Source organism: Procambarus clarkii, chromosome 17 (assembly GCF_040958095.1).
Source record: "Procambarus clarkii isolate CNS0578487 chromosome 17, FALCON_Pclarkii_2.0, whole genome shotgun sequence".
In the NCBI taxonomy this organism is placed as follows: Eukaryota; Metazoa; Arthropoda; class Malacostraca; order Decapoda; family Cambaridae; genus Procambarus; species Procambarus clarkii.
Genome location: NC_091166.1, coordinates 46,235,286 through 46,262,779, shown reverse-complemented (window position 1 = coordinate 46,262,779; position 27,494 = coordinate 46,235,286). Strand labels below are relative to the sequence as shown.

General features: G+C 44.9%; 1 protein-coding gene across 3 annotated transcripts in view; it reads right to left on the bottom strand.

Moving 5' to 3' along the window:
- Positions 1 to 27,494, bottom strand: part of Baldspot (elongation of very long chain fatty acids protein baldspot) — a 197,900-nt gene that overhangs the window by 30,383 nt on the left and 140,023 nt on the right. Inside the window, exon 1 of one of the 3 annotated variants that reach the window (XM_045765722.2) lies at positions 8,973 to 9,481. The exons of the other annotated variants lie outside the window; for them this stretch is intronic. Coding sequence (XP_045621678.1) covers positions 8,973 to 9,289 — 317 coding nt within the window. The 5' untranslated portion in view covers positions 9,290 to 9,481. Of the gene's footprint in view, positions 1 to 8,972; positions 9,482 to 27,494 lie in introns of those variants that run through there. 3 annotated transcript variants of the gene reach the window in all.

Sequence of the window (27,494 nt, the reverse complement as noted above, 5' to 3'; positions counted from 1 at the left end):
TCAATAGTCCAGAGGGTCTGTGTTTACCTTTCCATCACACACAAGGCCTTCAACAGCTTTCCTGTCAATACCATCGCCTCGTATGAGACTAATAAGGCCAATAAACCAATAAAATCTTGAAATGATAATTTTAAAATTTAGCCGTATGATTTGAAGAGGCAAAGACTCTTCATTGCAAAGACCATACCAGTTATGGGGTAAATATTAGTAATAAAAACTACCTCTCATAAAATGCATACGCAACATCCCCGCTACACTAATCCCTGGTACATTACCGGCACTTGACAAATGCTTTCATATATTTACGTCACTCAACATGAAGGAACCTTTGTATCTCGAGCGGCAATGATCCTAATACAAATGTAAGACTAACTGGTATAAAAATGCCTATGTACACCCACCTAGCACAGACGCCTTCCAACCATCTTTATGAAAAAGGTCAACGTCCCTCAAATATAAATTGCTAAAACTGTAGTTCAACTCTTGACTGTCTCCTAAAGCTTCGATGCCACACTGGCTTCCCAATACATAACAATTACTGAGTAAACCAAAGAATGTGTTCTTACAGACTTATCATAATCCAAGATTGCCTATCTGAAGCCAGAGGCAAGAAATATACAGAAAAGTCCAACAAAGTTGAATACACCCGGGAAAGTGAAATTTTATGCCATACATGGCAATATTATGCAGACCGAGCCACATATCTATGTGGGTCAGACAGTCTGCAGACTGCTCGACTTCGTGAGTGCTACCGTTTAGGCTTCTACAATTAAGTTAAAAAGCTAACCCTCGGCTAATTCTTTACACATCACTATGTAACTCAATGTGAACAAAATACAAGCGACTTTTGGCACATTTCTTCAACACAAGTGACTTATCTCTAGCCCAAATACTTGGACGACGTATTCACCCAGTTGCTAGCAACGTATCCAAGCCTTGCCGGCTGCAGCCAGTGCACACTGTCAATGTACATTGACTGTGCTGCATAGTCAGTATTGACCGTTGTTGCCCGGACAATAACCGCTCGCTTATTCCACGCTAAACATTAACACACAACACACAACATTAACTGCAACAGCGGTTAGCGTTTAACTACCACTGGCACCTTAACCATGACAAAGCAAATTAAAAACTATAGTTCACCATGAAATCGTGAACTTTAGCCTGAACATTCCTTGCTAAATCCACTATATCTAAAGCTTTCGGTCACAGCCCACAGGGGTAACGTGTATAACAAAAAAAATACAACGAAAAAGTGCATCGTGAATTGACGATACTGATTAGAACACAATCTTGACATTTCTATTATATCGAGTCATGCTTGAGACGGCGATATCGTTTCATCACGGGACGTTGGCATAATAGCCTGATGAAGTCACTTTAGCAGCGGGCCCGCTTCTTCCTGTTAAAGCCGTGGACACGTGTTGGGACAGTGGCGTGGACAGTCACGCCACTGGCCCGCCGCCTCACCTCATAACTCTCTCCACCAATCAGCCTCCCCACACCAGCAATGACGTCATCAGACGTTCAACCACGCCCCTTTCCCCTCCATGGACAATTACCCATGACGTCACTAGTCTCCCCTCTCCCCCCCTCACCCACTCAAACCAACGCCCCGTCAATGCCAGGTTACGCATCAACATTTGTTTTACCAGTCGGTCAATTTCCACTCTACCATGACGTTATCAATCATGCTATCCCAGCCGTCGCTAGCCAAGAAATTGAATTGCTAGCCAGAAATCTTTGATTTGGATATCATGTAAGCAATAATACTGTGAAAATAAAAAGTACGGTTGCAAAGCATATTGTGGCCTGTAGGAAAATTTAACAAAAAATTTGAATTCCTATTATATAGCAGAATATTGGCAGTAAATTCTGAAACACATGTTGGAACATGCGTAACTGAACAATTAGGGGTTTAGTGCCCTGAAGCCACAGCCTAATGCTTCCACCACCGCCGCTCGTAAGGTAAGTAGGCCTACAGTACTCACCTAATTGAGCTTGCGGGGGTTGAGCTTCGGCTTTTTGGTCCCGAGACCAAAAGGCAGGTCTAGCAGGAATGTGTGTGGTGCATTCCACGCTAGCTGGGATGTACGTGGTGTATATACTGTAAACATTCCACGCTAGCTGGGATGTACGTGGTGTATATACTGTAAACATTCCACGCTAGCTGGGATGTACGTGGTGTATATACTGTAAACAAAATTGTGATGTACCCATCTAAACGAAATATTTATATATTTATTCTTGTTGCAGATTTAATTTCTTTCATAGCGAATGCCAATTCTTAAGACACGTTGAGGTCCATTTGCCTGCTTGAAGGGGTTCTGGGAGGAGTTCTACTCCCTAAGCCCGGCCCGAGGCCAGGCTTAACCCTCGAGAGCTTGGTCCACCAGGTTGTTGCTTGGAGCGGCCCCTAGTTTACTTGGTCAACACACACCAAGCCCATCAAAACAACGGACTGTCGGATATGTACAAAGTATAGACAATTCCAGTCGGTGTAACATTACGGGCTATTCATGCCCGTGCCATCGTTTGGGCGACTTAAATCTTAATAAAGCAATCTGTGAACACGTTCCAACACGACTACCAGTGTTCGACACTACTACTAAAATATTCATTCTATAAAGCAGTAGCCAGATCCTCTGACTGTGTTTTTGCTTTCTGTCCTTGAGGTTCAGTTGCTAGGTATTATCCACGTTATTCCAGCCTGCTTCTCCTTGTTGTGTACCAGCCTGTTATGAAGTGGCAGATGCTATGTAAACTCGAGGGAAAACAGTTTACAGTCTTTTTCCTGCTGGATTTTACTAACCCTGTTACGGAACTTATTCAAGTGTGTCGGGTACAGGCGGGGCATAAAGGGGTATCCCTCGCTCCCCGTACACTGATGGACAAGTACTGATAGGTAACTAACATCTTAGTGGGCGCGGCGTTTCACCACCGCACCCCCACTGACTCATGGGTATGGCTCATGCAGCATATCAGCGTCCATGTTCGTCAGCCTAACATACACCAGGGGCCATGTTCGGCAGCCTAACATACACCAGGAGCCATGTTCGCCAGCCTAACATACACCAGGGGCCATGTTCGCCAGCCTAACATACACCAGGGGCCATGTTCGCCAGCCTAACATACACCAGGGGCCATGTTCGCCAGCCTAACATACACCAGGGGCCATGTTCGCCAGCCTAACATACACCAGGGGCCATGTTCGCCAGCCTAACATACACCAGGGGCCATGTTCGCCAGCCTAACATACACCAGGGGCCATGTTCGCCAGCCTAACATACACCAGGGGCCATGTTCGCCAGCCTAACATACACCAGGGGCCATGTTCGCCAGCCTAACATACACCAGGGGCCATGTTCGCCAGCCTAACATACACCAGGGGCCATGTTCGCCAGCCTAACATACACCAGGGGCCATGTTCGCCAGCCTAACATACACCAGGGGCCATGTTCGCCAGCCTAACATACACCAGGGGTGAAGGGGAAGGCAGTTTACTAACCTAGCAAATATCAAACGTTTAAATGTACTATCAACCACAAAGAAGATTTCGAAGTATTAAAACACAAAGAGAAATTAAGAAAGCGTGCGAGAGAAATGGAGAGAAAGCAAGAGGAAAAGTATAAGGGCAAGGAACTAGACGCGCTGGTACCAGGTGAAGTTCAACCCCCCCCCCCCCCCACGGCCCTGGGCGAGGGGGAAGTGGGCCAGTGCACTTCACACTGTGCTTCCAAGCAATGTGCATGTCCTGCCCCCCACAACACCACACCAACCTCACCCCTAGCAACCTTGCGTATACATCCATATAGCTCCCAGCCAGCCTCGCCCATCCTCACCTTACCTCGCGGCGCGCACACCAGGCAACAGTCCAAGCCCCTTCACCCCCATCAATACAATCAATCGGCACTGCCCATCTGTTCATGGCATGCAGTGTCACTCATCCATATGCCTGACGATGCTCATCCGCTCGCATGCATAGCAACGCTATCCTCCCACCAACATCCACATTACATTTAGTACATGTTGCCAACTTTACACAGCTAGCCTTAATAACTACCTCCAATTTTTTTTTTTACCTAAACGACGGGTCGTATGAAAATACAATCCATCAATATTCGACCTATTAAGAGCCTAAATCTCAAGGGTGCCAGAAAGTCAATGAAATACAGCTGAGCACCGAGCCAGGCTCTCAACGGTCGACACCAACACGCGGGAAAGTATTCAAGCACTTGCGGGAAAATTAGCCCTCATAAGAGCGTAAGACTTAAGGAAACTTTAGAAGGCCTATTGGCCCCTACTAGACAGCAGTTCTTCATATCCGCCTAAACTCAAATATTTCAGGCCTACGCTTTGAAAACGTCCATCCATCGATCCTACGCTTATGGTATCCAGTAATTGATTCCATAGATAAACAACACTTTGTAAACCAATATTTACCAAGGTCTTAAATGTAAACTATTTACATTCATTGTTTACTTATATTTCAAAACATTTGATATATATATACTGGGCATTAAACGTTAACATTAAGAAGACCTGGGTATGGTAGCAGTATTTAAACTTAACATTTAATGATATTAAAAAAAATTAAGTTCTACTTTCGTCCCTCCCTCCCCCCTTCACCACAAGCAGAGCCACCCCAACATTGTGGATGGACCAAGAGCAACCAGATATGCGCCACTTTAGGCAATTTTCCGCATTCTTAAGGTCCTGAGGAGATAAACTCCCCGATCTTTCATCCCTCAGTTGGACAGGATGCAGAGTCAACTGTGCTTCTTTCACTTGTGCATCATCACCTTAACCAGTCAACAGTGTGTGAACTCACCCCAATATGGCAGATACACTCAGCCCGTCACCCAGTTCCAGGCACAGAAAATTTAAGACAAAATTAATTGTTCGTCTTCATAAAAAACGCTAAAACTTTATAAAACGCTAAAACTTTAAAACGTAATAAGCTACATGTTCAATAAGTAATAGTCGGAGACAATGGCAATAAAGGATAACCAAAACCAGTCGAAATTATTATAATTAACTGTGTTGGGGGACAGGAAGCCAGAGTGTATTCATACACGTTTGGGATTTATCGAGCCCCCCCTCACCAGGCCAAATTAATAACCCCGCCCAGGATACAACCCCACAACAAGCTGACTAACTCCTGAGTACCTACTCCTAGGTGGACAGAGTCATTAGGTGAAATGAAATATACCCAACCATTTCTGTCCCACCCAGAATTCGAACCAGGAATTCTCGATTGTGCGTCGAGAACGAGCCATACTACCACCAGGAACCCCTTTAATATTTAATAAATTATTAATGGTAGTGATGGGGGGGGGGGTAATGATAGGGAGGTAACCCTGACGAAGCTAAACCAAGAAACGCAGAATGGAAAAAAAACAAAAAAACACAAAAACCGGTTAACTTCCTTGACCATCAACTGGGCAAAAACCCGCTTAGCGTGATTCAGCAAAATCTTTGAACTAGTTGATACCCGTCTTGAAGCCTAAGACAGAATTTCATCTATTTAAGCAAATAACACGACTGTGATATAGTGGATAAACATGCTTCCAATATCGCTAATTATACTACGTTCACGCTACGTTTATGAAGCTAAACTAAACCTATACACTAATTTCATCCCGCCTGTAATTTTTTTGAAGACTGGCTGTTTCCAGTCTATGTTGGCCGGGTTTTTCCCGAGAGTAACCTCGCCTGCAGGGTATTGGACGCCAGCCATTATTGGTTGTCCTACAAATCCATCCTAAGATACTACTTGATACGTTTGATACGGATAATACTTTAATTTACACACGCGTTGCTTCCAATTTTGTTTAACATAAACGTAGACCAAACTATCAGACGTCGGCAAACATTTATAACCAATTATTTCCCCATTATTTTAAGTGTCCAGATCTCTACATTACTTCTGATACTTAACTGTGCTAGTTACAAACGTATTAACCTATGAAAGCATGTGTTGTGCAGACCTATGAAAGCATGTGTTGTGCAGACCTATGAAAGCATGTGTTGTGCAGACCTATGAAAGCATGTGTTGTGCAGACCTATGAAAGCATGTGTTGTGCAGACCTATGAAAGCATGTGTTGTGCAGACCTATGAAAGCATGTGTTGTGCAGACCTATGAAAGCATGTGTTGTGCAGACCTATGAAAGCATGTGTTGTGCAGACCTGTCGCACATGCCTATATTTAATAAACTTTCATTTTTAAGTCACGAATCTTTCTAAACAAAAAATTGCAATATACAGAAAGAACATTATCTCTGCAAATGAGGCATCTAATTTATGTTATTTTTTTAAGACGCGCAAGTTCACAAAATACAATTCAAATAATTTTCACCAAATTTTATGTAACTAGTTCACATCAAATGAAAAGTTGCACGTGATAATCCTGCAATTGAGTTAGATCCAAGCATTCCACTCTGATGTAAGACAGCAATATTTCAGGAACTTATGGATGGCACAAGAGTAATCACTGACACTCAAAGGGCAGAAATCATAACTCTATACTCGTGCTATGTTCAGAACCAGGAGCAATATGTACGGTCAGCATCAGTATCTATGGCAAGAGGTCGCAGGTGATAATTCCCCAACGGTAAACATCCCAACGGTAAACTATGTAAACAAGAGTTTGGACATACTCGCCAATACTATATCTGAGTGCCTGGTTATCATTGATTTATGCCCATAAGGTACGAGGCACTTTGAGCTCTGTAACTACTTAATACACCCACGAATATGGCAAGATATTCTTGTGCTCTTCCCAGATTGCGTTAGTGCAGGCCAATAGATCACCCTCGCATTTCATGTTCTCTCGTGATTCCATGTATGACTAACCATCCTGTGGGATGGAGATATTAGATGAACTTAGCTACTTTTTGATCTACAATTTGTAATCCATCACACAGAAGAGGGTAGCAGCACATTGTTGAGTATGCCTAAGTGTGTTAATTTAAAAATGTAAAATGTTTAGCTTAGGGATTGTTGAAGTAAAAATCTTGAACACATTATGCTAGACAAAACTGTTGATGCATTAAACTATGTAACTAGCTTAACAAGTTTAACTTGCGCAGACAAATGAATTTTGGGGTTCAGTTTCTGAACACATGTGCTTCTAACCTTTTCCACACCACTCACACGACCAGTGTGGAGGTACACAAACTCAAATTTAGTTCACATCCAGTAGGTGTGCATGTCAGCTATGTGTTAAGTCTCTCGTTCCTTCACAAACTTCACAATTGGGCTACATGCCATCAATGTAAATAACCTGCTTGTTGCAGAGTTGGTATTCAGCATTACTGAAGAAAATGTAAATTCCACTGAAGGTAATGGAAAGTAAGAACACATTATTGCAAGACACCAGAGATGGTGTCTGGCAAGTATTGTTTAGCCACCTGTGTGGTGACGTAATCTCACACACGCACACGCACACACACACACACACACACACACACACACACACACACACACACACACAACACTTGTCACTAATCCCAGTCCATGATGCTTCTACAAGCTACAAGCCCTTCATAACGGCTATGTGGTGTTAACACCCCTCCCCCTCCTTACAGAGACAGACAGATATACATACATACATACATACATACATACATACATACATTATATACACATACATACATACATATACACCGTGTGCCCGCGCGCGCGCTCTGTTGACTTGTGGCTCTCTAGACTTGTATGCAAAATTGTTGAGACACTCATCCTCAACTGGCGGCAGAGAGGCGGGATCAGAGCTAAAAGCTCAACCCCCAGCAAGCACAACTAGGTGAGTACGTACACGTACACACACACACACACACACACACACACACACACACACACACACACACACACACACACACACACACACACACACACACGTACACACACACCTGCCTTGGGAGGAAAAGCCGGCAGGAGGCAGCCCTGTGCACGGTAAGTTTACCTTTAACCATGGACCGCGCCCGGCCCCCTCGCCCGCCCTACATCAACACTAACTTTACACACCACAGGTTTACACCACTAATACATGCTCCACACCCACTAGTCTACACGCACTATTAATACCTCAGCAATGCTCAGGTCTTGAGAGCCACAGGTTAACAGCGCACACATACAGGTACATCATAGAGCCCAGTAGGCTCAAGAATCTCTACACCAGTTGATTGACAGCTGAGAGGCAGGACCACAGAGCCAGAGCTCAACCCCAGCAAGCACAACTAAGCGAGTACACAGGCTGTCCAGAGCGCCCAATACCAACGTTTAATGTAACGTTAAGTAATGAAAATAATACAATAATTCCATCAGTTGTATGAACCAGCGAAGACAACACTAATACATAAGATTCAAAGCCCAGACACGCTGACATAATCCTCGGACCTCGAGACTTTCACTCACACAGACACAGAGACAGACACACACACAGAGACAGACACAGAGACAGAGACAGACACACACACAGAGACAGACACACACACACAGAGACAGACAGACACACAGAGACAGACAGACACACAGAGACCCAGATGAGTATCCAGATGAGCCACAGAGACGTTAGAAAGAATTTTTTCAGTGTCAGAGTTAATAAATGGAATGCATTAGGCAGTGATGTGGTGGAGGCTGACTCCATACACAGTTTCAAATGTAGATATGATACAGCCCAGTAGGCTCAGGAACCTGTACACCAGTTGATTGACAGTTGAGAGGCGGGACCAAAGAGCCAAAGCTCAACCCCCACAAGCACAATTAGGTGAGGACACACACACACCCAGACAGACACACACACACCCAGACACACACACCCAGACACACACACACACACCCAGACACACACACACACACCCAGACACACACACACACACCCAGACACACACACACACACACCCAGACACCCAGACACACACACACACACACACACACACACACACCAGTACCGTGGCCACGTGTTAATTACCTGGGGCCGGGGATGCAGACGGAGTATCGGAAGCCGTATTTGTTGAGGACATAGAGGAGCTCCGGAGCACTGCGGTAGGCGCCCCACATGGAGAACACGGCCAAGAACACATTCCACATGAACAATGGCAAGCGCAGCTCCAGGCGGGGCCGGCTCTGCATGTACAGCTTCCCGCCGTAGATGACGATCATGTAGGCGCCGATGTAGTAGAAGCACATCATCCAGTTCTCCCTCATCCATCGCCTCTTTTCCAGAGTGTCAAAGTCTTCCTCGAATTTAAACACGTACGAGTAATTGGGCATCGTTACGGAATCCATGGCGGCGGTTGGGTTGGCTTTACGTCAGCTTTATGAAGGGGGTGGTAGCACCGACAAGAGGCAGGGCTCCAGATCACAAGGGAGGTAGTGGAGAGTGGCGAGGTGTGCGAGGAGCGACCACCTGAGCGTCGAGGCCGTCGTGCCGCCACTGACACCCTAGCAGACGATGCTCGGCCGGGAACTCTTCCCGCGCCCGCCCTCATGCCAGGCTTTTAAAGGCCGCTCACTTTTACAACCCCCCGCCTCCTCCGCTTCATTACCTGCCTCCTTATTCATCGTGTGTGTGCACTCTCCTCCTCCTCCTCCTCCTCCAATCGTCAACACACTCGCCACGGCCAACATTGCCTCTCTGCCAAAGCTGCACGTTCCAATATTATTGATTTAGTGAATGGCGGGTAAGAGCACATTCCCGCAGGCGCGCTGCCATATTGTGAGCACTTATTTCCACTCTCGCGCCACTTTGATGCTTGTTTGCTTGCTTGCTTGTTGCCTCTGTCAAGCGATCATTCTTAGCTTAAGAACTAAATTTATCGAATCAAAAGAGTGGAACAATAACTCATTACGGAACTGCTATGGGGTAATGAAAGGTGGGTCAAGGTGATCAAGTTCACACACCTCCACACAACCCTCCACCAGGGTTTGTAAACAACTATTTATACACAATCGCCTTGGGTTTTTTTTATTCAGCAGTGTCGTCTTTAGTTTATAATCGGACGTATGAATGAAACAAATTAATGAACATTTCGATATAGCAACAAACTTAAGCGGAGATCTAGTTGCGCTCTGATCCCTCCCTCCCCCACCCACCCACCAGCCCTCATGTCCCCTCTCAATCACTTCTCATCTATTTCCATATTTTGCCTCTCTTCACGTCTCCTTCCACCCCCCCCCAAGATACCTCATTTTTGCCTCTCCATCCTTCCCCACTCGTCCCCAAATCTCTCCCGCCAAATCGTTTTGCAGTCAAGAGATCTAGGGCTTCGCCCAGCCACCTTTCACCGATTAAGTACGGGGACGGGTGGGTCACCATTAGGTTTAAGTGCTTAATAATACTAGTTTCTATAGCAGCTACCTTACTTTGTCAAAGTAGTTGAGAAATTATATATATATACAAAAAGAGTGGCGTGTGTGTGTGTGTGTACTCGCCTAGTTGTGTTTGCGGGGGTTGAGCTCTGGCTCCTTGGTCCCGCCTCTCAACCGTCAATCAACACGTGTACAGATTCCTGAGCCTATTGGGCTCAGGAATCTCTCCTCTACATATCTACTTGAAACATATCATATCTACACTTGAAACTGTGTATGGAGTCAGCCTCCACCACAACACTTCCTAATGCATTCCATGTGTTAACCACTCTGACACTAAAAAAGTTCTTTCTAATATCTCTGTGGCTCATTTGGGCGCTGTTTCCACTTGTGTCCCCTTGTGTTAAATAGCCTGTCTTTATCTACCCTATCAATTCCCTTCAGAATCTTGAATGTGGTGATCATGTACCCCCTAACTCTTCTGTCTTCCAGCGAAGTGAGGTTTAATTCCCGTAGTCTCTCCTCGTAGCTCATACCTTTCAGCTCGGGTACTAGTCTGGTGGCAAATCTTTGAACCTTTTCCAGTTTAGTCTTATCCTTGACTAAATATGGACTCCATGCTGGGGCTGCATACTCCAGGATTGGCCTGACATATGTGGTATACAAAGTTCTGAATGATTCTTTACACAAGTTTCTGAATGCCGTTCGTATGTTGGCCAGCCTGGCATATGCCGCTGATGTTACCCTCTTGATATGTGCTGCAGGAGACAGGTCTGGCGTGATATCAACCCCCAAGTCCTTTTTCTTTCTCTGACTCCTGAAGAATTTCCTCTCCCAGATGATACCTTGTATCTGGCCTCCTGCTCCCTACACCTATCTTCATTACATTACATTTGGTTGGGTTAAACTCTAACAACCATTTGTTCGACCATTCCTTCAGCTTGTCTAGGTCTTCTTGAAGCCTCAAACAGTCCTCTTCTGTTTTAATCCTCATAATTTTGGCATCGTCCGCAAACATTGAGAGAAATGAATCGATACCCTCCGGGAGATCGTTTACATATATCAGAAACAAGATAGGACCGAATACAGAGCCCTGTGGGACTCCACTGGTGACTTCACGCCAATCGGAGGTCTCACCCCTCACCGTAACTCTCTGCTTCCTATTGTTTAGATACTCCCTTATCCACTGGAGCACCTTACCAGCTACACCTGCCTGTCTCTCCAGCTTATGTACCAGCCTCTTATGCGGTACTGTGTCAAAGGCTTTTCGACAATCCAAGAAAATGCAGTCCGCCCAGCCCTCTCTTTCTTGCTTAATCTTTGTCACCTGGTCGTAGAATTCTATAAGCCAGTCAGGCAAGATATCAAAGGTAGGTAGGTAGGGGTGGGGGGGGGTGTGTGTTTGTTTATATACATACAGGATATGTAAAGCTGGTCAGAATTCCATTTCATCTTTGTAAAAGCTCATTAACTACCTGGTTGTTCCGGCAATATTTCTTATGGTAGCTGGGAGGATGTTGAACAACCGCGGACCTCTGATGTTTATACAGTGTTCTCTGATTGTGCCTATGGCACCTCTGCTCTTCACTAGTTCTATTCTGCATTTTTTTCCATATCGTTCACTCCAGTACGTTGTTATTTTACTGTGAAGATTTGGGACCTGGCCTTCCAGTATCTTACATGTGTATATTATTTGATATTTCTCTCGTTTTCTTTCTAGTGAGTACATTTGGAGGGCTTTGAGACGATCCCAATAATTTAGGTGCTTTATCGCGTCTATGCGTGCTGTATATGTTCTCTGTATTCCCTCTATTTCAGCAATCTCTCCTGCTCTGAAGGGGGAAGCTAGTACTGAACAGTACTCAAGACGGGACAACACAAGTGACTTGAAGAGTACAATCATTGTGATGGGATCCCTGGATTTGAAAGTTCTCGTAATCCATCCGATCATTTTTCTGACTGACGGAGTATTTGCTTGGTTATGCTCCCTAAACGTTAGGTCGTCGGACATCATTATTCCCAAATCCTTGACATGCTGTTGTCCTACTATGGGCAGATTTGATTGTGTTTTGTACCATGTTTAAGGTCCTCATATATACATCCTCAACTACACAATGTAAATAGACACATCGAACACTGTTTATGTAGGGCAGACGTAAATCTATGTATGTGTATGTATGTAGGTTAGATTATTATTTTATAAGCACTACAATCACTTTCTGTGGTTGATTGGTCAATAAATCACTGAACTATATGTTTAACAGATTTCTAACCCTGTCCACGGAGGACAGAAGAAAATGTATATATGCTGGTTCAGATCATTTGAAAGAAATACGAACAGAATACATGAAAATAGCACAGGCATTCTCTGGTTAGGGGAGGAACAGCAACGATCCTAGCGTAACCTATGAACAACGTCCTATTGATATAAATAGTAAAAAGCTTTAATGTGCATTTACAACCGTCCAAAAATATTTGCGCAAGTTTATGGTCAAGCGCCCACGGTGTTAGGTTTGTCAAGGTTAGTTTCAGACTTAAAAACTGAACGTTGAAAAACCTGAAAGTCATCAAAAGTCATTTTACAACGCATAATTTGCTATCACGCAGCCGCGTCTTCATCCTGGTGAGGGGCGGTGCCCCCCTCCCTCACCCTGCCCGTGACGCTGAAGGGGCGGTGCCCCCCGTCACCTTGCCCGTAACGCTAGGTGTAATATATTACAAAAGTTGGTATTTTCAATACCTTGAAATTTTGTAAAACTGCTTCACTATCGCCTTTCAATTGAAGTGACCTGCAGAAGGTGAAGTCAGACTTCAACAATAATATTAAACACATTGGTTGGATAAATCCCCGCCACTAAACACAATGGTTGGATAAATCCCCGCCACTAAACACAATGGTTGGATAAATCCCCGCCACTAAACACAATGGTTGGATAAATCCCCGCCACTAAACACAATGGTTGTATAAATCCCCGCCACTAAACACAATGGTTGGATAAATCCCCGCCACTAAACACATTGGTTGGATAAATCCCCGCCATTAAACACATTGGTTGGATAAATCCCCGCCACTAAACACAATGGTTGGATAAATCCCCGCCACTAAACAAAGGAGTCCAGCCATTTTCCCAAGATAGGAACGAATGCAAAATAAATAAAATCTTATACGTATGAGCCTCGCGGATGAGAACCAAGTGAGCCTTCAAGCCAAACGTTCCAACACCGAACATTCCTTCACGCTTCACCTCTACTACAACTGCTGACTATCAAAACCAAGGTAATGACACAAGCGGGAGTGTGTCTTAATTACCATTCCCATAATTCGTTCAATGTAACTGGCGTCCTGAAATAAGGTTCATCTCAAGATGAACAGGCAGCCTATTGAACGTCGCATTTTGACGTATACTCAACTCAGGGGCAAAAATTGTACTAGAAAATGGTAATTTTTAAAATTATCAGGGAAAGTGCCAAGCCATTACGACTATATAGCACTTGGAAGGGGTCAGGATAAGGATTTGGGATTGGACGGGGGAAAGGAATGGTGCCCAACCCCTTGGACGGTCAGGGATTAAACGCCGACCTGCATGAAGCTAAACCGTAGCTCTACCGTCCACCCCCAAGTAGTCGGACCTATAAAATGGTAGCGGACCGCGAATAATGTCCAGTTTTCTGTTTTGAATCCTCTGGTAGGTTAGGAGAGGGCACTTTAGTACAACAGTTGACATTGGGAAACCTTAAGAGGACGGACTGCCACAGGAACGGAAGACCCTCCCAGCCATGACGTCCGGCCAGGGTCCTGGCCCAGTCAGTATCGGACTTATGTACTCCAAGTAAAAAATATTACTGTGCCCTATATTAAAAAAAATTGAGCGGCTTTGTAGGTTAGTGCCTAGTACGTTTTACGCTAGGCTTGTCAAGGCAAGTTTTATATTTATTAAAACCTGGAGGGACAACTATGGAGGCAGCTGCAGGTTTGCTACAGAGTGGCAATTTTCGATTATCAGTGTATGTTTATCCTGCCGAGTGACGTGTGCAAGTGATTGCCATTACTGCATGGCGCACCCAGCCCACACCAGCAAGTTAAAACTGGCTGGCTAAGTTATTGCTCTATGAAAATATACTAAATTTGATTTAAAAAACTGTGTTACAGAGCCGGCCTGTATATACTGCGTAACCTCTGCTAGAGTGCTGCGTGACGCAGGGTGTGGTGAGGCTGCGTGACGCAGAGTGTGGCGAGGCTGCGTGACGTTGGAGTCTACAGCATGTCTCAAGGTGGTGGTGGTAACATTCACTACCTCTAGCAGTCTTCTAGCACTCCTTCCTTACCTCCTCCGCGTCTTCCCTTCAGTGATCGTGTAAGTGTGTTGTCGCCTCTACAGCGAGGAGGGAAAACTTGCTATAAGAACCCTCGTGCCGCTGTTGACACCTGCCCCCGCCCCGGGTTGTTATTTTTTCACAGTTTCGAGTCACGGGTAAAAACACGTTAACCTTTAGGAACGATGAAAATAAAAAAAAAAATAAAAAAAAATAACAAGTAATTGACTTGACAGGTTTGGCCGACCTCCAACTAGGCTCCAGGCGAGGCTCGTTTAAGCAGTGGCCAACCCCAAAGAAACAATCTTTAATGTTAATATACTGTCATAATCGGCATTTTGTCATTAATATTTTAATATAAATCTGTGTATAGTTAGGCCTAAAATGTTAGGTTCGATGTTTAGGTTCTGTTTCTTTCTGAGTTTCTTTGCGGTTACGTTACGTTGGTTCCGAGGATCAATCTGCCAGAGGCCCGGCCTCTGGCAAGGCCTGGGTGGTGGTCAGGTGAACCAGGCTGTTAAACCCAGCTGCTCACAGTCTGACGTTGATCAGGTATCCTTTGGGAGTTATCAAGTTCTCTTCTGAACACTTAGATCAGCTGGTTCTTTCCCTTAAGGGTAACAGGAGAGCATTAAAAAATCTTGGGTTCTTAATGTTGATAAAGTTCTCTCTCAGCGTACCAATTGCATATTTACTTTTCAATGGGGCTCTTTTGCACTTCATTTCCGTGTACAGATTGAAAAAGATTGAGCCACCCAAGAGGTGGCACGGGCATGAATAGCCCGTAATTCCGTGTACAGTTGGGAAATATTAGAGGGACTGGTTCCCAAATGTAAATGGTTGTCTCTTGCCTGCCCTCTAGGGAACAACATTTTAAGCGGTCCCAATAATTTAGATATTTTATCTAGTAGATTCTAGCAGTTAATGATCTTTGCACGCTCTCCAGGTCAGCGGCTTCTCCAGCCTTGAATGCGATTGTTAGCGTGCAACAATACTCCACCTTAGAGCACTAGTGTCTTGAAAAAGTATAATTTAATTTAATTTCTTAATGAGGACTGGCTGATCCAAACCCGTCCAGACTTAATAATCAACACTTAACTTAATTACTATTCTGATACTTCGTTCTTCCATCCTGTGTCTAGTACAAGATGCGGGGGGGGGGGGGGGCAATTTCGCGACCATTCTTGGAAGTGTCCAGACACGGTATTCCAGTAGACATTCATCATTCACTGTTGATCTCGCGCGTTGGTGTGCCGGAGATGTTTTTTCCTGACCGAATTAACATGTAGTAAAAAATTATCGTCACAGTCCTGTGTTAAGGGTTCTCTCTCTCTCAAGTCTTCGTACAAGTGAACACTTGTTAATATTTTTGTTTCATCTGCCGTGTGAGGAATCCTTTCATACTTCACATGGCAGCGTTGTCATGCTTACACGGCGCCTCTTGCCTCTACATGATGCCAAACACTGGAAGGGTTTGACTTGCCGTCTGCGGCAGCTGCACACCCCGCGCTCGTCCCGCGAGCGGCAGTTGCGCCCAACACTCACGTGTTTGCCTGTCTATTGGAAGCGAAATGTTTCTTTGAATATTACTGCATATTCCCTGATGATTTTCTTGTTTTATCTCTCTAGTGTTCTTGTATCTTTGTTTAATTGGAAGAGGATTGAACAAGAAACATTCCTCCGAATGTCATTTGTTCATGTTTGGCGAAAAGAAAAAAACAATGGAATGTATTATAATTATTCAACCGTCCTCAGACAATGTCTATTCCATCCAGTGGTCGACCCCAAAGACTCGTTCATTAAGTTTAACACGCTGTTTATTAAAAAAAAACATTTTTCTCAAATATAAATAAATATTGTTATATATTAGCCTACTGTGCATATTTAGCAACTGGTTAGGTTAGGTGTTTAGGTTCTGTTGGCAATTATTTTTAGTACGTGGGTGAAACCTGGTCTTTGGCCTTTGTTTGTGGACAGGCTGGTAATACTATAATTTACAAGAGTCGAACTACAAGGTTCATAATCAAGTGATGAGTGACTGGGCACGAGGAAACATTTGAGATATAACTCTGGGAAGTCAATTGCATACAAAAAGTGTCATTAGGGCCGTCATTGTTGTCATCTTGGCGTTCCGCTCTTGTCTTCACACATGGTGGAGAGTAATTGTTATTCTGGCGTTAATGGTGGGTTGTTCTGCTGTTGTGTGTCGAGCTTCAAGCATTTGTAGCCTCTTTACATCTTGGGATTTATCTAATATAAACGTGTATATTCAACATTTCTCTTATTAGGGAGATGTCATAGGCTTCTCAGGGGGTTTGAGGGGCACGGAATTGGAAATGACTGGTTAAACGCCTTGTGTGATTGGTCAACGTCATACCTATGTGCTTGGATTGAAGGCTACATTATCCATCTTCCTAATCAGTTCGTCGTCGTTTGTAAAAATAGGCTCTAGGGCGTTCTCTTTTCTAGTTTTCTATTATTTCCTGCTTTAAGGCAAATGTGTCACACATCTGCAACAGTTCGTGTGTGACCTCGTTCAGTCTGCTGATTATCTCTGCTATACCAGTATTTGCCACATTTTCCATTTTAGAATTCTTAAGCTGATATCTCCAAGCAAGATGTTTGAGGGCATGGTTTGTGAGGTTTTATAAGCAGTATTCTATATTCATAAGTAGGTTTAAAAAAAATGCCGAGGATTTCCATCTGGTGATTATATACAAGGATAATCACCACATTTAGAATTTCTATTTTGGTTATCAGCACTTCCACCATATCAATTATGGTGTTTAGCAGCTCTGTGCAGACGAGGCGTCTTTGATATACAGGCTGACCCCCACCCTGTAGCCTGTTTCCCGTCACATCTGATAAGATTGTGCTCCGGTATCCATATTTTACTGTCCTAATAGTCCTTAGTGTGAGTTGGTTAAAGCTGTGAACATTGCATTTGACTCATTTAAGGAGACCAGTTATAAAGTAGACTGTAATGCATGTTTTGATGCCTTGTATGTTGACAAATATGAAAGATGTATCTGTATTCACCTATCTGCTTGCGGGGGTTCAGCTTTGCTCTTTCGGCCCGCCTCTCAACTGTTACTACTACCCCCCCCCCCCCCCGCACGTCCCCAGGAAGTAGCTCGTAACAGCTGTCTAACTCCCAGGTACCTATTTACTGCTAGGTAACAGGGGCATTCAGGGTGAAAGAAACTGCCCATTTGTTTCTGCCTGGTCCAGGAATCGAACCCGGGCCACAATTACGAGTCCTGCACGCTGTCCGCTCAGCTACTAGACCCCCTAACAGTCTGTGGACCAAACAGTCCACTTTATAACTGGGCTCCTTAAATGCATTGTCTGTGGAAGTGCTGGGTAGTGTAGTTTGCGTCAGTATGTGTGGTTGTGGTAAGGTTCCCATAAGGGGGCCTTAGTTTGCGTCAGTATGTGTGGTTGTGGTAAGGTTCCCATAAGGGGGCCTTATTAGCCGTGTCCTCTTCAGCATCTGACAGTTCACATCACAAGTGGGACATTTCTTGCCATTCTGTTTCCCATACTGAAAAAATGTTCCTGGTAGGTATAGGTGTTGATGTATTCATAATGGAGCTCTTTTGAATTTATTCGCTTTGTTCCTTTGATATGAAAAGCTGGGCAGTCTTAAAATATTCCTTTTGTACAGGGCAAGAACTTTATATATTTCTATAATAAAATTTTGCGCCATTTCATGGAAATTTATATCTAATGGTATTTTCACACATCATAAGATGTAATGCATTAGCGAGTGCCCCCTGTCTTTGTCCGCACACTTCACACGTGTCTACGTACCTATACAAGCTGAACTGCTTGTTACTTGCCTCGTACAAGAGTTTTGTTTGACATTTCAATGAGCTAGGCAATAGCTCGGCTAGTTTCTGCTTGTACTTTACTTTCGTCAAATTCAGAATTCTCGTTAAATGACATTCTTTAGGATTCTTTTTGACCAAGATTATGTTCAATCTTTATTTTCCTGCAAGTTTGGCAAGGGGTATCAACCTTAAAATGTCCTTGCAGCTCAAGGAGAAAGGAAGGGACCGCACAGGAGCGTTACTCTGATATAAACTTGTATACTTAATATAAGTATCATGTTTGGTTTCAGAGAGGCTCACGTGGATGGGGACGAGCCTGAAACACCATTGGGTCTGGCTAGTAACTGGTTCTAGTAACTAGTAACCATCCGGACAGCCTCGTCGGTGCCTAGGGAGGATCCTGGAGAAGCCTAAGAAACATCCCGTCTGCGACAACATGAAGGCATTACGTCAGCTAGACCAACAATACCACGTTGAGTGAGGTTGGCGCAACACCAATGTCGCCGCCTGGGCCACCTGTCCCCGTCATCCTCCTTGACTATGTAAACAAACACAGGTATTACCTGGACAAGGGAAACCAACACTTACACAGACAATAACAAGAATCACGAGTGTCCTGTTTGTGGAATATTTTAGATACTGGTTCCGGGTTTACACTTTTATATCCTCCTCTTACGTCAATGATATCCTGGCCAAGTATCCAAAAGTTGGCTTACTGTAGGTAGCGCACGCATCACCACATTATGAAAAGAAGTCACCAAGCCGGGACGACTATGTAACACGGATGAATAATGCTCCCGTCCGGGAGACATCTCCCGTCACGCAGGGTGCAGTCGCACCTCCACAGATCTCCAGTATCATCTATTGATACTGGAAATGGCTCAAAAGGGCCACCACTTATGGGCTATTCATGCCCATGCCACCTTTTGGGTGGCTTAATCTTCATCATCATGCTCCCGTCCAGTTGGGTGGAATGTGTCAAGTATAATACACCCCACTTTCTCTTGAGCGGTCACACTTACAAAACTCCTGTACTAAATGCGAGCCTAACCTACCTCTGTAACCCCTTACATCACAGAGAACAAGGCAACACATTAACCCGAGTGAAATATATAAAAGAAATCCTCCACAAAATCCTCCACAAATGGCAAGACGGTTGTTTTATGAGAATAGGCTATAATTTAGCTTCCTTCGTTATATATTATATTATTCAGGAAACCATCATCATCTTCGTAACTAGTCGGTAGTACAAGTCAGGTTCGTTCTATGTACCTGCCACAAGCGTGAGATAACGAAGGACCTTTCCTTTCATTATGTATATTAAGGGAATTAAATTCGACATAGGGAGATTTTGACTCTTAGGGAAGCTTAGTAGAAACCTTTAGCGGATGTGGTTTCAAGTTTTTTTTTCCCCCCGCGCAAATCGTGTGTTCTACAAATACTGAGGTAAGGTTCCCATTGTCGGGGACAGGCAGTTTACAGGCCTAGCGAAGCTACCTTTTAGGCCTACGCTAGCGACTGACTTTCCCCTGGATGCAAACCACCATAGTTGCCCAACTGTTACTTATTTACTGCTAGGTCAATAGTTGCATAAAAAGTGAAAAAACAATGTTTTCCGTTATTCAGATTTTAAGTCTATATACAAATCTTCCCAAGAACCCTGTTATAATAATTGTAATATTGCGTGAGAGAGTTTGGTACAATTGTGCGCAGTCTTGCTGGTCAACGGTGCGCAGATTGCGCCAATGTATTTAGTTGTAATTTGAAATTAACTGTTGTAGTTCTTAATCTTACCCAACCAAAAATTCATCGATAGATTTAATGAAAAGCTGACTTACAAGACTTGTTAATGTCATGTATTACATTATTTCAATAACATCAGGTATTATTATACATTATTTAATAATACCTGGACATAGTCTGTTGCAACGTTAGTAGAAACATTTTGTAAAGTGTCAATGTGGGAAACGTGGCTCCATAGTTAACACATTTCATAAATGGACAGTTAATGGATATTATCATAAACCCTTCTTTACGGGGCCTGACAGCCGAGTGGACACTTCTTCGGAATCTTTGTCTTGAGGTTCCAGGTTCGATCCCCGGTGGAAGCGGAAACAAATGGGTCGAGTTTCTTGCACCTTGCTTCGCCTGTTCACCTAGCAGTAAATAGGTACCTGGGAATTTGACATATGCTACGGCCTGCTTCCTGGGAATGTGTAACAAAAAGGTCTGGTCAAGGACCGGCCCGCGGGGACGCTAAGCCCCGAAATCATCTCAAGATAACCTCAAGATACACAACTCTCCCGTCACACCCAGAACTCCATGGAGGTAGCTTTTTTTCTACCACAGACGTGGCCACACATTAACAATGCTAATCATGCATATTTACATTTTCTTCCGTCCTCCATGGACAGGATGAGAGATTTGTCAAACAGCACAGTTGAGGGATTTATCGATCAACCACAGAAGGTGATTGTAGTGTTTTTAAAATGCTAGGCTAGGCTACTGAGTATCCTAGCACTGAGGGACGCTTGTATTAACCGCAGTGGACACAACCCACGGCGCCACCACACAGGCAGCCACGAGAAAAAAAATATTAACCCGTAAAGTAATATAGTGATAAATCCAAGTGGCCACTTGTCCCAACACCAACCAGGAGCAGGTTGTAAGTAGGACAACGCCCAAAAAAATACATATTTGTATATTACTGCATTGTCATCCATAAATATATTGCGTTGGACCGATACCAGTTACTATTATTTAAAAACGCCTTGATATTTTTTATAAGGGTAGATAATTTCCATCTGCGGGTTGTTTGTGGCGAGTGGTTTAGGGAGAAGAACCGGTACCAGCCGCGCATGGCTTTTGCTACTTCACTTACGATGTACCCCATAGCCTGGCGTGAGGGTCACTTACGATGTACCCCATAGCCTGGCGTGAGGGTCACTTACGATGTACCCCATAGCCTGGCGTGAGGGTCACTTACGATGTACCCCATAGCCTGGCGTGAGGGTCACTTACGATGTACCCCATAGCCTGGCGTGAGGGTCACTTACGATGTACCCCATAGCCTGGCGTGAGGGTCACTTACGATGTACCCCATACCTTGGCGTGAGGGTCACTTACGATGTACCCCATAGCCTGGCGTGAGGGTCACTTACGATGTACCCCATACCCTGGCGTGAGGGTCACTTACGATGTACCCCATACCCTGGCGTGAGGGTCACTTACGATGTACCCCATACCCTGGTGTGAGGGTCACTTACGATGTACCCCATAGCCTGGCGTGAGGGTCACTTACGATGTACCCCATACCTTGGCGTGAGGGTCACTTACGATGTACCCCATACCTTGGCGTGAGGGTCACTTACGATGTACCCCATACCCTGGCGTGAGGGTCACTTACGATGTACCCCATACCTTGGCGTGAGGGTCACTTACGATGTACCCCATACCTTGGCGTGAGGGTCACTTACGATGTACCCCATACCCTGGCGTGAGGGTCACTTACGATGTACCCCATACCCTGGCGTGAGGGTCACTTACGATGTACCCCATACCTTGGCGTGAGGGTCACTTACGATGTACCCCATACCTTGGCGTGAGGGTCACTTACGATGTACCCCATACCTTGGCGTGAGGGTCACTTACGATGTACCCCATACCCTGGTGTGAGGGTCACTTACGATGTACCCCATAGCCTGGCGTGAGGGTCACTTACGATGTACCCCATACCCTGGCGTGAGGGTCACTTACGATGTACCCCATACCCTGGCGTGAGGGTCACTTACGATGTACCCCATACCCTGGCGTGAGGGTCACTTACGATGTACCCCATAGCCTGGCGTGAGGGTCACTTACGATGTACCCCATACCCTGGTGTGAGGGTCACTTACGATGTACCCCATAGCCTGGCGTGAGGGTCACTTACGATGTACCCCATACCCTGGTGTGAGGGTCACTTACGATGTACCCCATAGCCTGGCGTGAGGGTCGCTTACGATGTACCCCATACCCTGGTGTGAGGGTCACTTACGATGTACCCCATAGCCTGGCGTGAGGGTCACTTACGATGTACCCCATACCCTGGCGTGAGGGTCACTTACGATGTACCCCATACCCTGGCGTGAGGGTCACTTACGATGTACCCCATAGCCTGGCGTGAGGGTCACTTACGATGTACCCCATACCCTGGTGTGAGGGTCACTTACGATGTACCCCATACCCTGGCGTGAGGGTCACTTACGATGTACCCCATACCCTGGTGTGAGGGTCCCTTACGATGTACCCCATAGCCTGGCGTGAGGGTCACTTACGATGTACCCCATACCCTGGTGCGAGGGTCACTTACGATGTACCCCATACCCTGGCGTGAGGGTCACTTACGATGTACCCCATACCCTGGCGTGAGGGTCACTTACGATGTACCCCATAGCCTGGCGTGAGGGTCACTTACGATGTACCCCATAGCCTGGCGTGAGGGTCACTTACGATGTACCCCATACCCTGGCGTGAGGGTCACTTACGATGTACCCCATAGCCTGGCGTGAGGGTCACTTACGATGTACCCCATAGCCTGGCGTGAGGGTCACTTACGATGTACCCCATAGCCTGGCGTGAGGGTCACTTACGATGTACCCCATAGCCTGGCGTGAGGGTCACTTACGATGTACCCCATAGCCTGGCGTGAGGGTCACTTACGATGTACCCCATACCCTGGCGTGAGGGTCACTTACGATGTACCCCATACCCTGGCGTGAGCACCACTTACGATGTACCTCATACCCTGGCGTGAGGGTCACTTACGATGTACCCCATACCCTGGCGTGAGCGCCACTTACGATGTACCCCATACCCTGGTGTGAGGGTCACTTACGATGTACCCCATACCTTGGTGTGAGCACTTACGATGCGCCCCATACCCTGGTATAAGCGGTAGTCGGAAAAGGTTACCTGGGTATATTATGAACTCAGGAACCAAACGTCTGGATGGGCTGGTTTGAGCAGCTGAAGCCTAGCAGTTCTACCGTCTAGGGGCCAGATTCACGAAAGCACTTACGAACCTGTACATCTTTTCTCAATCTTTGGCGGCTTTGTTTACAATTATTAAACAGTTAATGACCTCCGAAGCACCAGGAGGCTGTTTATAACAATAACAACAGTTAAATGAGACGTTTTCAAGCTTGTAAACTGTTTAATAAATGTAACCAAAGCCGTCAAAGATTGAGGAAAGATGTAAACGTTTGTAAGTGCTTGCGTAAGTCCTTTCGTGAATCTGGCCCTAGAAGGCGGCAGATCTTATTTAAGGACCTTTGTTGTACAGTTGGCTTTGTTCGCTACTCAAAATCTACGAATTAGGGGAACTGGGGAATTGGGCAACTGTTAAGGGGAGGGGAGGGGGGGGGGTCAGTAGTTCGACCTTGAGAGGGTGGAGATCACACGCCTTAAAAAAAATTTAAAAGTCGAGGCCGAAAGACCAAAACGCAATCCCCGCAAGCACAACTAGGTGAACACACACACACAGGCTACCTGTCCCCGAGAAAACTAATGATTATATAGGGTCATCCGATATGTAGCTTTTCCTGCTTAATAGTATGATAGATTTACTAGCGTGAATTTCATTTTGTCTCGGGTCGATAAAGTTTCGTTGGAATTCTGGACATATTATTGCCCTCTGGCTGTTCACAGGTAATACCATCAACTCGCTCTTAAAGAGCACATCTTTGGGTAAGTCAGTTCTATCATGCATGTGGGATGTGATCCACGGGAGACATTGATTCCAATATTTTATTATATCCGTCTTCCTTCAGACAAGCACGTTAACATTTCATGTTCAGCTGAATACATTCAGGAATTACAGACGCTTCCAATTAATGTATCAACTTTGGATACATATGCTTGTTTACCTGGAGCATACCTAGAGAGGGTTTCTAGAGTAGTTCTACTCCAAGCCCGGCCCAAGACCAGGCTCTGCCTGAGAGCGCTTGGTCCAACAGGCTGTTGCTTGGAGCGGTCCGTCGTTTGAGTCCAATGAGTATGGCAGACAGTTGTCTGAAGAGCGGGAGGTCCAGACCTAGGAGCTCCCTGGCTCATAACCCGTCTATCAACCACACTTCCGGCACCAGAAGAGTGCCGCGGAGTGCATAACCAAATTATTACTACATTTAGCGAGAATGGAGGAGATAGAAAAGTACCCAGACACTCTGCCTTCGTAGCTTACACTGTGTAGTGCTTATTTAATAACTAAACTAAATAGATAAATAACTGCAACATCGTCACACCGTCATCGACAAGAAATTTAGTTTTATAGCCTTATAAGCATTTTGTGACGATATAGGGAGCCGGTCGGCCGAGCGGACAGCACGCTGGACTTGTGATCCTGTGGTCCTGGGTTCGATCCCAGGCGCCGGCGAGAAACAATGGGCAGAGTTTCTTTCACCCTATGCCCCTGTTACCTAGCAGTAAAATAGGTACCTGGGTGTTAGTCAGTTGTCACGGGCTGCTTCCTGGGGGTGGAGGCCTGGTCGAGGACCGGGCCGCGGGGACACTAAAGCCCCGAAATCATCTCAAGATAACCTCAAGATAACCCTATACCTTCACCGGGATTCAGGGTTTTTCAGTCTGACGACGCACTGTTTTGGAAGACGGTAAATGACACTCAAAATTACAACACAAATACACAACATTCCCGAACACTACACAGACCAGACTCGCGAACACTACACAGACCAGACTCCCGAACACTACACAGACCAGACTCGCGAACACTACACAGACCAGACTCGCGAACACTACACAGACCAGACTCGCGAACACTACACAGACCAGACTCGCGAACACTACACAGACCAGACTCGCGAACACTACACAGACCAGACTCGCGAACACTACACAGACCAGACTCCCGAACACTACACAGACCAGACTCGCGAACACTACACAGACCAGACTCGCGAACACTACACAGACCAGACTCGCGAACATATTGCTGTACCACACTACAAGTCACCTATAAATTTTTATATATAATTCGTTGTGTGTCTGGGACAGGAAACCATTGTGTATTCATACACGTAAGGTTTTTATCGCTGATAAAAGCCTAATCACCCCCCCCCCAAAGGTCAAATTACTGACCCAGCCCAGGATACCAACCCCACAACAAGATGATTAACTCCTGAATACCTACTCACTCCTAGGTGAACAGAAGCATTAGGTGTCCCGTCCGGGATTCGAACCTGGAATTCTCTATTGTGCGTCGAGAACGAACCCGACTGTATTACCCGGACTCAAAATCAATCAAATTTGAATCAAAATATGTAACTAACACGAATCTCTAACATAGCAATATATCTATGTTAATGCTAATCTCTGCTTATCTCTAGCAGTACATCATACCAGCTCTCACACACCCCAACACGTCACAAGCTACCCAAAACAATACTTCGTCTTGACAAGTTAAATCACTTATCAAAAGTCTACGCGACAACAATACGCCCCCCCCCCATGTGAGCCATAAACAAATATTGCACAGAAGACCAAATGTGGCATCATACAAGACACTGGGTTAAACCCTGGAACTCCTAAAATTACCTTGTTTGCGCAATCCATTCTGCCCCTTTCCCACTTTACCATCACTCATATGAGTAATCTTTCCTTTGTGTCAGTCAGCCCTTGCATCGACCTGAGCGGCCTGTGAACCAATAGGGTTATCCCCAACAAAATGCTGACCGTTTTCTTTGACAGTCTTTAAAGAAAATGGTGGCGCAAGACATTGGTAAACTATTGCATTAAAAAGCAGGGGACAAATAAAACCATTTTTTTTCTTTCATTTAAGCAAATATAAATTACCAGAAAACTATTCAAATGCCCTACTTCATTATGCAATTCAATTATTGGATTTTTGTTTACACTCAGAGGACCATCACGAATGTTCAATGTACAAATATGTATTGAGTGCCCAAGCTCTCACTGCTTATAAAATGGTTACGAGGTAAGCAAGAAATTTTGAATCATTAACTTTATATACACCGAGATTTTACCTAGCTTCTCTTTGTATATATACAGTATACTTAACTATATTCTTGCTGGTTGGTCTTCAAGCACTTCTGGTAACTTTAATAACCTTCCACACCACACCTTAAACCTATATTGAGTTTCCGTTCTGAAGTCCGCAATGTGCCGTCACCAGTTGATTGACAGTTGAGAGGCGGATCCAAAGAGCCAAAGCTCAACCCCCGCAAGCACAATTAGGCGAGTACAATTAGGTGAGTACAGGGTGATAGGCAGGAAACGCTGTGCGTATTGGTGGCTTTAGGTATTATATGTACCAGATCTATCTATAAATCCAACATTATGTTCTCATCTTCTTTGTATGTACTTTTACCTGATGACCCTAAAGTACCCTCTCCTAACCTACCAGAGGAATCCAAAACAGAAAACGGGACAGTATGTCAATTTCACGAGCCGCTACCATTTTCTAGTAAGACGATTTTTAGCCTTGAGTAAACGTTTACGTCAAAATACGACGTTCTATTAGGAGGAGGAGTGGCAAGCAGCCCTTCAGTACTGTAGCTAAGTCCCCCCTCCCAACAATACGGGCCGAGATAAGAGAAAACGGTATTGAAACCTAATCTTTCTGGCGTAACTTAGCTACTAAATTTATCTATTAATTTGTATTCAAGAAGGTGAGCTGTGAGAGTATATAACATTGTTCTTATGAACAAATCTACAAGGGCCGTAACGAGGGTTCGAACCTACGTCCTAGAGGATCCCAGATGCTGCCTTAATCGACTGAGCTGGATTGTTCTTACATTCGTGCAAAGCTAAACACAACTTTGTTCATACCAGCAAGTTATGTACAGCTGTCCTCTGTAGACCACACTAGGGGGGCGCAGGGTGTGTGTCGGGTGAGGGTATTGGGCACCAATAACGTAACTAAGCTAAATTAAACAAAATACACTAAGTATACAAGTACGGTCTTAGTTTAATCCTACAACTTTCTTAACTAAACCAATATTGAGATTCCGTTCTGGCGT